This window comes from Sinocyclocheilus rhinocerous, unplaced genomic scaffold (genome assembly GCF_001515625.1).
Source record: "Sinocyclocheilus rhinocerous isolate Xijiao unplaced genomic scaffold, SAMN03320098_v1.1 scaffold721, whole genome shotgun sequence".
NCBI classification, from domain to species: domain Eukaryota; kingdom Metazoa; phylum Chordata; class Actinopteri; order Cypriniformes; family Cyprinidae; genus Sinocyclocheilus; species Sinocyclocheilus rhinocerous.
The window spans coordinates 566,811-585,665 of record NW_015656165.1 but is presented as its reverse complement, the minus strand read 5'-3'; the positions used below and the strand labels follow the sequence as shown (position 1 = coordinate 585,665).

General features: G+C 37.0%; 2 protein-coding genes across 2 annotated transcripts in view; both read left to right on the top strand.

Moving 5' to 3' along the window:
- Nucleotides 1-4,267: 4,267 nt before the first annotated feature.
- LOC107719739 (zinc finger protein ZIC 2-like) lies at nt 4,268-6,289 on the top strand. Its single transcript, XM_016527231.1, has 4 exons — nt 4,268-4,738; nt 4,770-5,264; nt 5,687-5,850; nt 5,946-6,289. Exons 1-4 carry the CDS (start codon nt 4,420-4,422, stop codon nt 6,132-6,134), a joined length of 1,167 nt encoding a protein of 388 aa, XP_016382717.1. The 5' UTR covers nt 4,268-4,419; the 3' UTR covers nt 6,135-6,289.
- Nucleotides 6,290-8,220: 1,931 nt separating this feature from the next.
- Nucleotides 8,221-18,855, top strand: part of LOC107719738 (propionyl-CoA carboxylase alpha chain, mitochondrial-like) — a 73,339-nt gene continuing 62,704 nt past the window's right edge. Inside the window, exons 1-6 of the mRNA XM_016527230.1 lie at nt 8,221-8,296; nt 9,242-9,313; nt 13,085-13,132; nt 13,366-13,434; nt 16,624-16,737; nt 16,974-17,027. Of these exons, the coding sequence (XP_016382716.1) occupies nt 8,243-8,296; nt 9,242-9,313; nt 13,085-13,132; nt 13,366-13,434; nt 16,624-16,737; nt 16,974-17,027 (411 nt within the window). The 5' untranslated portion in view covers nt 8,221-8,242. The remainder of the gene's footprint in view (nt 8,297-9,241; nt 9,314-13,084; nt 13,133-13,365; nt 13,435-16,623; nt 16,738-16,973; nt 17,028-18,855) is intronic.

The following is an 18,855-nucleotide window of genomic DNA, read 5'->3' as shown; positions in this document are numbered from 1 at the left end:
GGCTGCCCACTGCTCCGGGTGTGTGTTCACGGTGTGTGTGTGTGTGCACTTGGATGGGTGAAATGCAGAGCACAAATTCTAAATATGGGACACCATACTTGGCCACACGTTACGTCACTTTCACTTAATATGAATACTTGTCCTGGAGAGGAAGTGTAAATAAAATTATATGAAAATATGTAGTCCCCCTTTAAAAAAAAATTTTAATCAACCAACAGTGTTTAGTTTACATTGCAGCCTGGCAAAGCAGCATTTGGATATAATATAGAACTCATACTATTAGAGTGATAAGTTTTAGTAGAACAGCTTGGTAAATATGTAGGCTAATATATATATATATATATATATATATATATATATATCACAAAGTTGTAATAAAGAGTGACTGATGAATCCCACTGTGCTGGAGCTCATACACTCCTGAGAAATGCAGGTGGGACGAGGCCGTGATGCCTGCTGCTGCTGCTGCGGTTTTCAATAGGACCAAACGCTTCTCTGTTTCTCCCTGCAGTGGTTCTGTGCTGTCCTGTCTATCAGTGCTAACATTATGCTAAGCCCTCCAATCTACCCTTTATATATATATGGTTGCCATAGCAGCATTATTCCTGGGGAGTAGCAACTTCAAATGATTGTAGAGGCTTTTGGGGTTTGAACCTCTCAAAAAAAAATGTGTGTATGTGTGTCTTTGAGAAAAAAGAGATGAACTGTGATTATGAAACACTTTTTATTGTATTTATGCAAATGTGCCAGATGTGTCAGATTTTCCATTCAGACGGTCAGAGTTCTGCCAAGTGCCTGTTTTTTTTTTTTTTTTTAAATAGTTACCAACATTCACACCATAATTATTATTTTTTTGGCTAACCAAACCTCAAATTTCAGCTGACTGGTCATCTTTTCTGTCCTTTTTTTTGACCAGTTTCAAGTAAATATTTAGTCAAATAGATGCCATTTTTTTATTGCCTGTCTAATGCCAGCAGTAAACTTCATGTGCCAAATGTAAGATTCCGCACAGACTCCAGCGAGGATGATGCAGCTGAGGAAAGATTTGTTTGTTTTTCTGCACAAGTCTGTAGCGTTTTCTTCTTCTCTCATTTCTGAATATATGAGGGGCTCCATCCCTTCTTCTCTCTCTTCATTTTCTGCCGCTCACTTTGAAAGGAAATCTCCAACCCAATGAGTGAATGAAAAAAAAAAGGCTTTTGTGTTGCTGAAAGGCAGCATTTCAGAACTTTAGCGTTGAGGTTCCCCCACTGATTCTGCCCACACAGATTTTGACAGAGCGAGGGAGGGAGGGAGATCCGGTTGACGGTGCAGAAACATTAAACAGCATATGGGTGATTCAGCTCATTAGAGCATCTGTGTGTTGTACAGACTAGTCCACTGAATGATGAGCTCATTTACACACACACATCACATGCACGTACGCACACCGTATAGTAATTGTGCACGCAGAGCTTTGCAAATGTGTGTGCATGTTTGTGTGGGTTCACACACTTTGCAAATTGCTTAATGGGGACATTTTGCAACTTTTATTTTATTGTGGGAGACACCATTTAACAGATCCGGGGATCATTACCCAAATTTACAAGTTACGCACAGATAAATTAAATTATGCGAAATTGAGTTTACAATTGTTTTAAAACTTCTGGATGACCAGCCGTGCACATAAAACTGGCATCCTTCCAGGATTTGAAGAAAAAAAAATGTGACCATGTTCCAAAGTTCTCTCCTTTAAAACCCTTAATTTGGTCTCTAAATAAAACACATTTATTCATACAGGCTATTAATTATTATTCAAATATTTATTATTATTTTAAAAGTGCAAGATTATAAAACTATTATAAATATAAAATGAAAATAATATATATTGAGATTAGGAATGTTTTAAATGCCCACCGCCCCCTTTCGTGACTATTATGTTACATTTTTGATTTCACAATATTGAGCCACAGCCGGTAAAATATACTGAATATGTCTAAATGTATACCTATAAAATATTTAAAATAAATCACATCTGTAAAACATTTTAGATTAAATATATTTTGTTTGTTTTTTTAAAAAAAGGTGAGTGGCGGTGAAATGTTGCGCTGAAACACCTCTAAAAGTAAGAGCAACATTTTCAAACCGAAAAGTATTTACTCATAAGATTTCGTTTGAAAACAAGTTGCTATTACTGATTTACTTGTTAAACAACCTCCATGTAAAAGTATTTTTTGAAACAACCAAACAATCTGGTTTTAATTTTAAAATCATAAAAAGTTATTAAAATGTAAATGGCCCTTCAAGACAGACTGATGTCATGCTGCTTTTGTTTTTTTACATGATAAGCCAATTTAGAAGCCTACCTTTTGAAAAGTTTGAAATATGTTCAAAACGGTTCACTGGGCGAAAGATTATGACATGCTCATGATAATTGATTTAATGAATCTATTTTGAATTCATTTACAGGTCACTTGTTAAGAGACCATGTGTTGGCTGACATTTAAACCTTATTTTATTTAACGTCCATCTTGAGAAACATGACAGGAAATATAGCCTATAATAAAGCCACGTTTGTCTTGAACATTTATTGTTTTTTAATAAATCTCAACGCAAAATAATTCTGAATTCTGAATGTCCTTTTATCATGTGAGCCTGAGATATTTTAATTGACTATTGGAGTAAATGTTTTTTAAATATTCATGAAGTTGTTGTGCTCTTTAGAAAAGGCGAAAGGGGTCAGTTGTTCCATTCTAACCTCTTGACATTGTTGATTTTATACTCATGGCATAGCGGCGTCTCTCCGTCTGTGTATGTCACCAATTCAACACTCGCCACGTAAATGTGTCTAAAGGTTAGATATCCTCTGAAGAGAAACAACTCATCCACAATGGAGAGACTCCCCATCTCACTGCCGTTGTCAGGACAACCCGAGCGTATCCGTGTCCATAATAAGTTTCAGTTCAAAGCCGGTGACTTCGGCTACCTCTTTACAACACTCTCATGTCCCTTCCTTCCTTCTCTTTCACTGCTGATTCTGAGACCTAAGGCTTGAGCCCTTGTCCAAATAAGCTATAGACAAAAGTGTTGGTTTTCGGAGACGCTGAGAGAAGGAGATGTGTTTTCCTATTAGGCTAACTCTAATTCTGTCAGAGATGATACAACCCATCGAGGTCGAATACTTCTTAAAATGGGTTAGATTAAGATAAAATATCAAATGTCATTACAATGAGTTCCTATGAACACTGTGTGGGATTCGAATTAAAAATAATTTGTAACATGTAGCCTATAATTGTAATAATGCTACTCTCGCAAAAGTTATCCATAATTATCTGTTTCACACAGCTCAAAACGTGACTTTACAAAACATACAAAAAATATTTATTCATTGGAAAAAAACGATTTTGCGAAATTGTAAAATGGTTAAGACATTTTCGTTAAATATGCGATTTATAAAGATCAACTTAAAAGCAAGCGTTTTATGCAGCTGTGCATTTTGGTGATTCCCGAACAAAATATTTACAAAAACGAGGACGAAGTCAACACTGACATGGTGCAGGTCTCCATAACGCAATAGCGCACACTGCACAAGTCTGCACCCATGACATAAACATTAAAATCTCATTCACTGATGTGCTATAGCCTACCTAGGAGACGTTAGTTTATAGTAGAAAGCTTAGAATTAGAATGAGCTCATAAATGAAACTTCCACTCAGGACAATATTAAATGTCACAGTGAGCGATTTATCGAATCTTTTCAGTCGAGAAAGATGTTTTACAGAAGTAAATAAGAGAAACCTACAAATGTATGTGATAATTTACTAAACCGATGTGTTTAATACAGTTACTAAATTCAAACCAAGTAATAGCCTAATAATAAATAATATTGTACCACAGTGTTTAGTACTTCATTCATTTCCCCCCCTCACGTCAAGCACAGATTGTTCTCTCGTAAACGCATAAAACTGGGCGGAGCCACAAAAACCGTCAGCCTTGATTACTCACGGTGAGTAAACGTTTGATTGGACGAGTGAACAGGATTTGGGAGTTACACAGACCAATGAGATTCTTAGATTTGGGAAACGGGGTTACAGTCGTGAGGGGGCGTGGGGTGCCCTGGAGAGACCCCAGAGATAAGCGCAGTCAGGAGCGCAAAAACACTCAGTTGGATACACGACGCACAGAGAACCTGCGCAAGCGCTACAAGTTTCACTTTGCGCGCACGAATTGTACCGATGTACACATTTTGTACATTTCTGCAGCTTTTCCATCGTGTCAAAAGGATTTATTTGATTTGACTCTAACTTCATCACTTGGTAGGCTATGAGTTTTAATTAACCGTATTACGGGCAATTAACAGCCACTCAGATTTTTATATCATACTTTTGTTTTCGTTTTAAACTCGGGTGTAGTCGCATCGTGTAATCAAAAACCGTTGTGATGTTACTAGATGCCGGCCACCAAATATCTGGTTTAGGGGTTGGCACGTTCACAAGGCATCACTCGGCTGTGAGCGAGACGCAGGACAGAGATATGAGTTTCATGGAGTCGGCACACATGGGCGCGTTCAAACTGAACCACCCCGATTTGTCCCCGGGCCAGAGCGCAGCGTTTGCGCCCCAAGCAACCAGCTATTCCGCGGCCGCTCTTGGAGCGCATGCGGCGGCGCACGCTGCCTCGTACGCCAGTTCCACGTTTAACTCCACCAGGGAGTTTCTCTTGCGCAGCCGAGGTTTTGGGGATTCGACTCCGGGCAGCGGTCCACTAGCAGCACGGGTCCCATCACGGCTCTCCAAACATCCTAAACGGACGCCTTGGAATACCCGGTGAGGTTTTCGGGCGAACGGAGCAGTATCACCAAGTGCCAAATGCGCGGGCCGATCCTTACAGTCAGTATGGCCTAAATATGAGTATGAACATGACGCACCATCCCGGCGCATTCTTCCGCTACATACGACAACAGTGCATCAAACAAGAGCTCATTTGTAAATGGATCGATCCGGAGCTTGGTGACCCCAAAAAATGCTGCAGCAAAACTTACAGCACCATGCACGAGCTGGTCACACATATGTCCACGGAGCATGTCGGTGGGCCAGAACAGTGTAACCACGTCTGCTTTTGGCAGGACTGTCCACGGGAGAGCAAGCCATTCAAAGCAAAATACAAGCTGGTGAATCATATCCGAGTGCACACGGGAGAGAAACCCTTCGCGTGCCCCTTCCCGGGATGTGGCAAGGTGTTCGCGCGCTCAGAGAATCTGAAAATACACAAACGGACACACACAGGTGATTATTTATCGATGTTCTTTTAAATACGACCTTTTATTTAATAATGCAGTAGGCCTACTTGAGTTTAAATTGTCATTTCAGTACCAAATCCAGAACTCTGACCTTGCTCTTCAGTAATGTCACACAACACTGTCTCCAGTGTTTGTTACACACTGGTGTCTCAGTAGTCAGTGGACAAGTTAGTTTAAGGTTAGAAATCCTATAGTGATTTTATAATTAAAAACTGATGCTTTTGTAAGTGTGAATTGCTCTAAATTTGAATGCGTAATTTGGTTGCGCATTATCCCTTTTGCAGCATCAAAATCAGCCCACTTGTTTGAGAGAGTAATCGTAATAGTAGCATTCATCGATTCTGCGTGCTAAAGTTCTAACCAGCGTGTAAAACATACATCTAAATAGAAAATATTTTTGTCTTTCAGGAGAAAAACCGTTCCAGTGTGAATTCGACGGCTGCGACAGACGTTTCGCCAACAGCAGTGACCGGAAGAAGCACATGCACGTTCACACGTCTGACAAGCCATATCTGTGCAAACTGTGCGACAAGTCTTACACTCATCCCAGCTCTTTAAGGAAACACATGAAGGTGAGAATTCAATCCATCTGACAGCTATTCTTTGTTCACCAATCTGTTGGTTTAGTCCGAATGAACTGATTCTAACTGTTTGATGCCTTTTGCAGGTTCACGAGGATCAAGGTCCGGTGGTCGACTCCTCTCCTGCTGGAAGCTCCGGGTACGAGTCCTCCACTCCCTCCAGTTTGATCTCTCCGTGCTCGGAAACGCACAGCACCATGTCGCCGGACTCCGCCGCGCTCAACAGCAGCGCCCACAGCAGTTTAACGTCCAATTTTAGCGAGTGGTACGTTTAAGGACCTCGCCAGAAACTGCATATAAAAGGAAATATTATTTGTAAATAGTGAATGAGGGTTTATGTTCTCAGCATGTCTAAGATTCAGTGTTGCACTGTGACTGAAGTAAGCCGGAAAAGTATTATGTGATTAAAACGAAGGCTGTTTTCTTATACGAAGAATAAAATGTCCTTTGGTAATTTTCCAAAGACGAAGGATGGATGCATATTTCTCTGGCAATAAAGCTCATTCTGATTCTGATTCTTCTTAAAATAATATGAAATCCTTACGGTCAATATGGCCTAAATATGGGTATGAACATGGCGCACCATCCCGGCGCATTCTACCGCTACATGCGACAACAGTGCATCAAACAAGAGCTCATTTGTAAATGGATCGATCCGGAGCTTGGTGACCCCAAAAAATGCTGCAGCAAAACTTACAGTACCATGCACGAGCTGGTCACACATATGTCCACGGAGCATGTCGGTGGGCCAGAACAGTGTAACCACGTCTGCTTTTGGGAGGACTGTCCACGGGAGAGCAAGCCATTCAAAGCAAAATACAAGCTGGTGAATCATATCACTGTGACTGAAGTAAGCCGGAAAAGTATTATGTGATTAAAACGAAGGCTGTTTTCTTATACGAAGAATAAAATGTCCTTTGGTAATTTTCCAAAGACGAAGGATGGATGCATATCTCTGACTGTATAAATGTTTTGAAGTAAGGTCGTATCAAGTTACGGTGTTTGAACACAATATTTCTGTCAAATAGTGAATGAGGGTTTATGTTCTCAGCATGTCTAAGATTCAGTGTTGCACTGTGACTGAAGTAAGCCGGAAAAGTATTATGTGATTAAAACGAAGGCTGTTTTCTTATACGAAGAATAAAATGTCCTTTGGTAATTTTCCAAAGACGAAGGATGGATGCATATTTCTGACTGTATAAATGTTTTGAAGTAAGGTCGTGTCAAGTTACGGTGTTTGAACACAATATTTCTGTCATGTAGAATATTAGAGCTATTTGACGTTACGCGATTGTCTTACCATAAAAGTATTAACGGGGATCCTAAGTGCCGAAGTCAAATGTAGTGCGTTAAAATGGACACAGTTCTGTGAATGTATTTTATTGTATTATTTCCATGTATGTTAGGCCTACACATGTCCGGAAATCATCCACTTCGAGTAATTTTGAGAAAAGCCTCTTGTTCCTAAATTATGGTATAGCTTATTATGTTTGATTAAAAATACAAAATATTTATGATAAACTCCTCGGCTAAAATATGTACAGAATTGTTACCTTTAAAATGTTTGTACATTGTTATTCAGTTTTAAGATGTAAATTCTTGCAATAACTAATGCCAATCCGTAAAATGAAGGAAAATATATAAAGACAATAAAATGAAATCAAAAATAAAACCAAAAGTCTCATTCGTTAATTTACAATTTATAATGATAAGAATTGTATATACAATTGATTTTTAAAAAAATTTTCACATCATGTTAGACTACATTCACAAACACAAATGGCCTGAAAGTCCTCATATAAAAGTAGGCCTATACTCGTGTCCTCAAAAACGTTTCAGGGAGTAGAGAGGCCTAGCTGTATGATTGCCTTTACATTTTCAATAAAATAGAAATTAGGCATACATGGTTATTTTCACCATCCTTTGCAGCACTCGTTTTCTGGGTGTTTAATTTCAGGGAAGTGTGTCAATACAGAACAAAGAAATAATAATAATAATAATAATAATAATAATAATAATAACGTGATGAATAATTGTACCTACTTGATATGTTCGCAAATGGAAACCATTTTAAAACAATACATGCCAAAAAAATAAATCTTTAATAACTGCCACCCATTTTGATCAAATATTTTAAATAATCTTTCATGCATAGTCATACTTTAGGGATTCGTGCAGATGCAATAGCATAGTCTTCAAGGTCACGACGGTTTTTTATCAGCAACCTGTCGTCCAACTTTCAGTTGTTGTCTTCCCCGGTCCCCCCTCTTCGGGCACATTTCGGTCTCTGACACATCTGATTGGTCGGGAGGGCAAACACCCCCAAATTATGTGTGTTACGTCATAAGAGCGCGCCGCTCTGCTCTCCGCAGTTACCGCTATCATGGCGGCTTACAGAAGCGCTGCAGGTTTTCAAAGAGTTTTGCATGCTGTTAAGGTGAGCTTTAGTATTTGAAGTCGCTGCATGATGGAAAACAATTCATATAACGAATCTAATGATTTGTCTAATGATTTGATTTGCCATGTTATCTGTCTAAGCGTCCTGACTTGCCGTAAAAGATCCGCGAGAATTTTCACTTGACACGATACATGGACAGTCTCATTGATTCGTAACTGTCAAGTATTATTTATGAAACATCACTTGCTTGCTCCTTATAAGTTTATGGTGTGTCCTTCATTGTTATCGTTGCTGAAATCACGACCAGATGTCTTTTATCACTGATGACTGTGAATTCACGTCAATGTCAAAATGATTTCATAAAGCGTTTAAGCTGATGCAGCTGTGCCGAATGTATTTAAAGACGTTTTGTCTGTGCAGCGAAAATGTATTTAATATTTGACTAAAAGATTCCTAATAACAACTTTGAAAACAGTTTATATCTTTGATTGGATCTAATTTCCACTTTTATCAATGACAGTCAGTCAGTCAGTTTTTTTTGCTGATTTAAACTGTAAATCACAAAACGTGTGTCTATTTTTCATGGGGCGTGTTCTAATAGTGGGGAGTTTTTCAGACATATGAATTCAACACAAATGCCGTTGTTGTTCAGAATAATATTTAGACAATTTTATTACTGACTTTATAAAACAAATCTGTCTTTCATGTTTTTTTGTTACTGTAACTGAACACAATGCTAGTGGTCCTAATATATTTGTCACTTGTTTTGAACGAAGTTTTATAAACCAGAGGTGCCTAAACTTTTTACTATGAAGGGTCAAAAGTTGATTAATTGAGGTGTGCTGTTTCATGGGATGTTTCTCTAGTGGTGGGCCAAATCAAAGGTCATCACGGGTCACCTTTGGCCTGCTGGTCCTGGTTGGGCATCTCTGTTATAAACCGTTTCATTCAGTCAGTGGTGACAGCATTGTCTCTGTCTTTTAGCATGTCTGTCTTATGCAGAGGTGCGGTGTTATGATCTGCCGGTACTCTACAGTGTATGACCCAAATGAGAAGGTAAGTCTGATAATAGGAGTGTTTGATATTCATGGATGCTTCACTTTTCTTTACTTGTGCATCCTTGTTTCCTTTCCTACATCTTAGTGCATGAACACCATACTATTTTAATGGATTTATATAATTTTTGTTTGTTAGACCATATGATAGGATCCAAGTGAGATGTTGGGTAAAACTAAGCTGTCTTTTGTCAATTGACGTGATTAAAGTGACAAGTGATTAAAGCTCTGTGAACACTCGAGAGCTAGTTGTCTGCATTATTCCATATGTACACTACTGTCAAAATATATTTTAATGATTTTAAATAAAGTCTCTTCTGCTCACCATAGTTGCCTTTATTTGATCAAAACGACAGTAAAAACTGTAATATTGTGAAATATTATTACAATTTAAAACCACTGTTTTCTATGTTTATATTATAAAATGTGATGCAAAGTTGAATTTTAGCCGCCATTACTCCAGTCTTCAGTGTCACGTGATCCTTCAGAAATCATTTTAATAGTCTGGTTTGCTGATTAAGAAACATTTCTTATTATTATCAATGATGAAAGAGCTATTTTCAAAAGTTTGAGGTCAGTAAGATTTTTAAAGAAATTAATGCTTTTTTTCAGCAAGAATGCACTAAATTGTAATTCATAATTTTACAAACCATTTCTATTTTAAATAAATGCTGTTCTTTTGCACATTCTATTCATTAAAGAACCAGTAAAAATGTATCGCAGTTTCCACAAAAATACTGAACAGCAAAAAACTGTTTTTACTGTGTTTTTGATCAAATAATTACAGCCTTGGTGGGCAGAAAAAAACATCTTTCAAAAACTTTCAAATTATTTCAAACCTTTGACTAGTAGTGCATGAATATTTATGTCTAAAGTAGGCTTTAGAAGCTGATTTTCAGAGGATTTAGTTTGTCATTAATGTTAGATGTTTCTGCATATTAATTTATCATTAGATCATCAAATGCTGCAATCTGTTGCAGCATTTTTGATGAAAATAAATGGGATTGTTTTTTAGTGAGAGTGATGAGTAGCATCTGAAAAGTTTCCACTTTTCCAAGATGACGGACATGCCGACATGTCTGGAGCAGAATGTGGTATCTACATATAGACATCCATGGAGGAAACAAGGAAGCCTCGGTTATTTTGAGAAACACCCCATATCATATCAGGGTCAAAATTCTCTTCACATACTCTCTCAGCCTCTACACTGCCAAAAGCCTGTTGCATCCATGTAGCTTTGATGTTTCATTCTCCCATAATCAGCCTTTGCCTGGAGGTGTGTTTGTGTGTTGTGGGAGTGGGGGTGTAGCAATATGAGCAAATGGGGAAATATGCTTTGAGTTTAGGAATGTGTTCTTCAATACACGTTGCCCTAGGCCAATCTTGACACATGGTTTATAGGCAGACACTTCCGTAAGTTTTTCCATAAATTGTTTACACGTGGCAGACAACATTAGCAAAGCCCCATGCTTTGATCTTATAGGCACACTAACATCCACCTTAACAGTCAGTTTTAAACGTATGTATGTTTATTACTGCACTTTATGGAATAGATAACAGGGTCATGCCATGTCAAATCAACCAAATTTCGGAAACTTCCCCGGCTCAAATTTTCGAATTTGTTAATATTTTTTCTGTAGAAAGACAAACATAAATAGTGATGAAAGCCAAAATATTAAATGTCAAAGATGTATATTTACTGAGTAATCCACTATTTTGTAGAGGGGGGTAAAAAAATTTCAGGGGGGTAAAAAAAAATGACATTAGAAAGCTGGCAGCATCATTATTTTATTATGATCTATTATTATGAGTCTATTAGTAAAATCTATTGACTTTAGCAATTTTCGTTTCGTTATATGCCAACGGTGACAGTTAAAAAATGGCAAAAAGCAGTTATTTTGTTTTTTGCCTCCAGTTTGCATGCCTTTAACTAAAGAAGTATTAAAGATATCTTAATATCTTTTTAGATTCTGGTTCTTAACAAACGTTCCTTTTGGTATCTTCATTTTAAAGGCCCTCGGTGGTTCAATCCCAGAGATATGGAGATCTTAATGCGGCTCCATGAGTAAATTGTTAAATTGTACACATTTTCAGTGGTCAAAAACCAAATGTGGGTCATTTTACATACAGCTGATACTTTTTACTTTTAAAGAGAAATATCTGAAGAACAAATAATGTTGAAACTTGTGGTTTTCTATCAACACAATTGCATAGAACATACCTGTCTGAGTGCCGTAAATATTATTTTTTCCAAAGTTTGCATGCCTGTAACTCTAAAAGTATTCAAGATAGTTTAATATCCCCGCTACAAAATAGTGGATTACTCAGTAAATGTAAATCTGTCATTACATTAAATATTTTGGCTTTCTTCACTATTTATGTTTGTCTTTCCACAGAAAAAATATTAACAAAATAAAAAATTTGAGCCGGGGACCTCTGGTTGAGTTGACACGGAATGACCCAACAGTAGTTTATAAATAAAGTAGTTTTTCTACCTGTTGTACTTGATACAGTTTAATTATGATAGATGTTCATTAGGGGTGGGAGAAAAAAATAGATTATCCGATGCATCGCTATTCTCTCTTCAACGATTCTGAATCGATTCTGAAATGTTCAGAATAGTTGAAGAGAGAATCGCGATGCATCGGCGAATCGATTTTTTTCGATTTGAGCATGGTTTTTCCTCGCATATGGCACGTATGTGTGCTAGAGACAATCGCGGTGGGCTTCATTGCACAGAATATGCGCTGTGAGACACGTGCGCATTGCTTGACAGTGTGTGCTAACACCTGCCGTTATTTCAGTATTTTACTTTAGATATGCTTTCATTTATGCCGTTTGGAATGCAGTATGTATAAGATGCACGAAAGTTCATTTATGCCGTTTGGAATGCAGTACGTATAAGATGCACGAAAGTCACATACTGACAGACTTTCACGTGTGCTTTGTGTTTGATGTCCTGAAGCTCGATCTCGGCTGCGGTTAAATGCACTTGCATCTCCGAATACTTTTATACGAAATTGATGTAATCACAGTCAGTTATGTTTTCAGAACAGGACAAAACTTCTGATATATTAAGGGTTAGTTCACCCAAAAATGAAAATTAGCTCATAAATTACTCAGCCTTAAGTCATTCTTTCAGACGAATCCAGTCAGAGTTATATTAAAACTACAGGATCAAAGGAAGCAAAGTTTCCTTACTTTAGCAAAGGAAAACCTCTCTTGGCTTATATCAAAATCCTCAGACATTGTGCAGTAATATTGAATATTGAGAATGTGACGCATCGTGATATGGAGTTGAATCGAATCGTTGACATGATAATTGTAATTGAATTGAATCGTGAAACCAGTGAAGATTCACACCCCTATTTTTAAGATGGCAGTACTGACTAACAGAGATTACAACTATAAATAAAAAGCATAGAAACTGCAATTTTGGTTAAAATGTAAAGTTGTATTTGCACAGCAGAAGAATTAGTTAGGAAAAAATGTAGATCAAGAGTTGTTTTGGAATCGGATCGTGAAGTGCCTAAAGATTCCCACCCCTAATGTTCATCCAGTTCTTATATTCAGTTCTGCACTTAGAACTTGATCTCTAAGATCTTTATCTCTTCTCTCTTCTTGTCATCTAAAAAGCAGTGAGTGTTGAACAGCTTTCACTTACAGCTAAATGAGTTGAGCTTTAGTCAGCGTTAGAGACACACACTGTGGACAAATCAAGTGTTGACAAAACAGATGTCTTAATCGCCCTGTTCCCTTTTCCTTTCCACAGACCTTTGATAAAATCCTCATTGCAAACAGAGGCGAGATTGCCTGCAGGGTGAGTGAGAGAGTGTGTTCTTCACCAGCAAGGATCCTTTCAGTGTGTTTAAGGCAAAACATTAGATTTGTCTTTCCATTATCATTTTAAATCAGGGTGAAGTCCTACATGTATGATCTTTACATGAAGTTTCTAGATGTCTTTTACCTTCAATACAGTTTTACTACTATGAAATAAAAAAAAAACATTCCCATTCATGTGCAGTTAAATATTCTCTTTGTTTCCATTCATAGGTGATTAAAACATGTAAGAAGATGGGCATCAAGACAGTCGCAGTTCACAGTGATGTGGACTCTAGTGCGGTGAGAGAAATGAATATGACCTAAATAAAAAAGACAAATACATGAGGTTCAAAAGTCTGAGAGCACATTGTTTCAAAATCTAAGTTTCTGCTGTAAGTTTATTTATTGGTTGTCATTACGTATTAAACTATTCTGTTTCTTATCATGAAATTGGCCTTGATGCTGGAATGGCATAAAAAATAAGAAGGCAAAGGTTTTAGGATTTTGAAGTATTTAAAGCAAATAAATCGAATAATTTTACTCACCCTCATGTTGTTCCAAAGCTGTATGACCTATTTGAAGAATGCTGGTAAAAAAACAACAACAATTGGTTACTGTTTATCTTAATACAGGTTTGGAACTTCATGGAAGTGATAACAGAATTTTCATTTTTGGGTGAACTATACATTTTTCACTTTAACTTAAATGATGGTATCATTTAATTAAAATTCTTGTATTAAATTAGAAAAATGCTAAATAGAAACATTTCTTTTTGACCCCACTGTAAATTATGTTTGATAATTCATTAAAAACTTCCACATATCAAAGAAAAGATTACTAATACAACTGCCCGTATATGCTGTTCATGAAGACTATGAAGCATTTGAAACGAATAAATAGATTGGCTGAAGCAGGCTAGTCATCTGGAGGCAGTCTGGTACTGATGTCTAAATTAGAGCCCACTACACTTTTACAAGCATTGCAAGATAAACCGAAGCTTTTGCTCCTCTCACCTTTATTTTTTCATGGAGTGTAATCCTCTATTGCCATGATTGATAGCTGTCAGTTGTCACCCCCTCCTATTCCATATGCATGAGAGTTTGATAGAGGCAGTGTTTTAAACTCAGCTCGTCCCCCTGCTGTGTTCTGTGCTGGATTGGAGGTGGGGATCTTTTGCATTTGATTTGCAGCTTCCAAAGAGCATCTAAATGAAGATGTTTAAACCAGAGCAGTGGGGGATAATCTGGACTCTGTATGGGGGAACACATTCCTAATGCAGAATCTTTCTTTCAACTCGACTTTTTATCTTTTCTTATGTCATTTTCTGAAACATCACGAAAGAAAAAATAATTTCTTTAGAAATTTAGCGTTTACATTAAAGTGGTCCATTAAAAGTAAGCCGGATCTCACATCCTCTCTAGTTAACAGGGTTGGTGCTGACAGAAAAATAAGTTTATTAGGCTCTTTAATGAGACTGAATACTCATTAAAGAGATCACTCACTAGAGATGGGTTAGAGGTGGGGATCTTTTGCATTTGATTTGCAGCTTCCAAAGAGCATCTAAATGAAGATGTTTAAACCAGAGCAGTGGGGGATAATCTGGACTCTGTATGGGGGAACAAATTGACATTAGAAGTCCATATACTGACCCCAGGATTGATGTGTTCGAATATTTTACAAACACATTCCTAATGCAGAATCTTTCTTTCAACTCGACTTTATCTTTTCTTATGTCATTTTCTGAAACATCAAGAAAGAAAAAATAATTTCTTTAGAAGTTTAGCGTTTACATTAAAGTGGTCCATTAAAAGTAAGCCGGATCTCACATCCTCTCTAGTTAACAGGGTTGGTGCTGACAGAAAAATAAGGTTATTAGGCTCTTTAATGAGACTGAATACTCATTAAAGAGATCACTCACTAGAGATTTGTCTGTGTGATTCAAAACCTTGACCAAGTAGTGTTTATTTTAATTTAAGAAATTGTTTCTGTAAACAAAAAGAATTTACAGTCGGTTAAAAATATCCAATTCAATAATCACTTCTTCAGTAAGATGATCCTTAAAGTCAGAGGTTGCTGTATGTGGCTGCTTCAGACTGTTGGGCTCATTTGAGTGCCTTGGAAACTCCTCTACCTCTGTTTGCGTCACCCTCGTTAAATGTGAGGGAAAACAACTTTGTGTCCCTTTTTACACATGTGTGGAAAACATTAGCAGAGAAGCAGCAGTTGGCTAGCGAGTCTTTTCCAAACCTCCCCTGTTGATGCAGTTGTCAATATTAATGCTTCCCCATTGTGTGGTCTGTCACTCCGTCAGCTCACTGTCACAGTTGCTTCACACCGTGTGTGACGACATCTTGGCCACACAGACATTTGCACAGACGACTAACTGGAATTAACAACTATGAAAATAAGTGTTTAAATATTTAAAGTATTGGGTTAAAAATCTGGGTAAACATTTTTTTTACATAAACTATGTTATAACCAGTATTGCATGTTATAAATGCCTATAACATGCAATACTGGTTATAACATAGTGAAAAATGTTGATTTTTTTTAAAGTACTTCTTTTGCATGCTTTCCTGAAGCTCAAACTACATAGCCTGACATTAGCAACACCCAGGTCGTGGGTTCGATTTCCAGCAAACTAAATCTAAATGTTCATGAACTGGTAAAGATGTACGCCTTAAAGGCAGTGTAAGTTTCAGTGGTTAAAAGTATTTGCCAAATGCATAAATGTAATTCCCTTAAAAGGGTGGTTGAGAAACTGGCATAAAAGATACAAGAAAAAAAAATACACTAAATAAATAAATAAATCAGGTCTAAATAATAATGCCATAAATAATGGAATAAATGGGTCGAATTGACCTGTAAACATCAAAATAGAAATTTCGGTCAATTTATTTTAAGGTCCAATTCTCACCATTAACAAACCATTAACTACGACTTTTGCCTCAATAAACTCCTAATTTGCTGCTTATTAATAGTTAGTTTAGTAGTTGTTAAGTTTAGGTATTGAGTAGCATTAGGGATGTAGAATATGGTCATGCAGAATATGTGCTTTATAAGTACTAATAAACAGCCAATTTCGAGCATGCTGCCGCGTCATTACGTCACGTCTGTAAACATAAAAAAGTTGTCCCAGCTAGTAGACTATCGCATGTGAGGATCCTGCAGGTGAGTGCCGACTCACAACCCACGCAAGGAAGATAATTCCACAAACAGCTGCAATTGCAGGTTTTCAAACAGTGATGGCGACAAAGAGGCAAAACTTACGAACTGCAGCTTTAATAATAGGCCTGCTAATAAACAACTAGTTAATAGTGAGAATTGTACGTGCATTCCACAACAGATCAGAGTGACACTTTGCAGGCATGCTAATGAGCCTAAATGAGAGAAAGTCACGAAATGCAATTTTATATATATATATATATATATATATATATATATACATATATTGACTTTGACTATTTTCCTGTGATTTCATTCCATTAGGTTCACGTAAAGATGGCTGATGAGGCTGTGTGTGTTGGTCCTGCCCCTACAAGTAAAAGTTACCTGAACATGGATGCTATCATGAACGCCATCAAGCAGACTGGAGCTCAAGCTGTAAGTGTGTGTGTGTGTGTGTGTACATGTGTAAGGTAAAACACAGGGGAATTTAGCACAGTTGGAGCCTAATCCATGTTGGTGTAAACAAGGACATATATTATCATATGGTGCTCTGGACAATGTTATTATCTATAAACTGAGTGATGCGATGAAGTTGTTAAATGTCACTTGTATAACATTAATTCTATGGATGCATGCAGGTAAATAATTTTGTCTCTTTCTCTGTCTTATAGGTTCATCCTGGCTATGGATTCCTGTCTGAAAATAAGGAGTTTGCTAAGAGACTGGTGAGAAAGAAATGTTGATAGTTAAAGAAAAGAAATATTTAAATGAGTTTGTGTTAGAGTTGGGGGGGCTGAGTAGCCCCTTCACTTATTGTTCTACATAGGCCAGTGTCCTTCCCACACACACACACACACACACACACACAGTTTTCGTAATTAACAGCTCAGACCCCCCAGTAGTAATTTAATTAAAGGTGTGAGTTCTAATGTGAGAAGATTATTTGCAACCCAAATGAAGGTAGAAAGGCCAAAAGGGTCATTTGATAAAGAGACTCATTCCACATTCACATTCAGTTCCATTTTTTCTTTTTTCTTTTGAAGGACAGTGCTGTATTTCTTAGAATGTAGCCAGTTCTGATAGTATTAGTCCATTTACGTAATATTGAGTGTACTTGCATTACCATTCAATAGTTTGGTTAAAAGAAGTCTCTCCAGCATCTATTTGTGAAATATTACTTCTATTTAAAATAGGGATGCACCGATACCACTTTTTCCAGTACTCGCCCGATACCGATACTTTTATTTTTGGTACTTGCCGATACCGAGTACCGATACTGATATTTTTTATTGCATTTGTACATTTTTTAAATATTGGGTACAGAAACCAAAAGGGTATGTATAATGATGTTATATTCATTGCATACATATACTTCGTAGTAGACATCCTTAACTCCTTTCTGCTGTCTGTTGTTCTGTTATCGGTGTTTCTTTGTTTGAATATGGCGCTTATCACATGCTGTGTGGTATCGGCGTTTGGTATCGGGGCATTTTAACGAGTACGAGTACGAGTACAGGAGACCAGTATCGGGCCCGAGACCAGTATCGGGTGCATCCCTAATTTAAAATAACTGTTTTCTATTTGAATGTATGTTAACATTTGATTTATTCCTGTGATGCAAAGCTGAATTTTCAGCAGCCACTACTCCAGTCTTCAGTGTCACGTGATCCTTCAGAAATCATTCAGATATGCTGATTTGCTGCTCAACAAAAATTCTTATTAATATCAATGTTGAAAACAGTTGTGCTGCTTCATATTTTTGTGGAAACCATGATACAATTTTCATTTTCCATTTTATATTTATAAATGATTATTTGATAAACAGGAAGTTCAAAAGATTATTTGAAAGAAAACTTTTGTTACATTATAAATGTCTTTACTCTAACTTTTGAGCAATTTAATGGATGCTTTCTGAATAAAAGTATCACTTTCTTCCAAAAACAAACAAACTAAAAATCTCCCTAACCTCAAACCTTTGAACGGTAGTGTAGGGTAGTTGATATTCAATAATCCTATAGAAGTAGCTCACCCAAAAAGTGTCAATGTCCTGATATTTATTCCCTATGCAATAACATTTAATAGGAACGGGAGCGTTCAGGCTTCAAAGAGGACACACAACTTATAATAGCTTTATACCAGTCTTAGCTTTGAGTGAGCAACAGACCAAAATTGAAATAATTGTTTATTGATATTCTTCCCCTCCAGAGAAATGTTAAGTGCTAAGAGTCAAATCTAAATGTGTTAGATTTATGAACAAATAATTCAGTTTAGTTTAGTGAAACTAAACTAAAGTGATTAGTGTATTTTTTTTAAATATTGGACTCAAAAGTATGATTTGTTCAAGAATTGGGCATTGCTACTTCTCTTTTAAACTCTTATGGAGAGATGGGGCAGATGTTGAGAATTTCAGTGAATTATATATTTTGTTCCTCCTCACTATTGTATGGCTTCACAAGGCATTTATAAATAACGCACAAGCTTTATGGACTACTTTTATGGTAGTTTAAAAAGCTCTGATAAGCTTTTATAAGTTTAAAAGCTCTACTCCTCTGT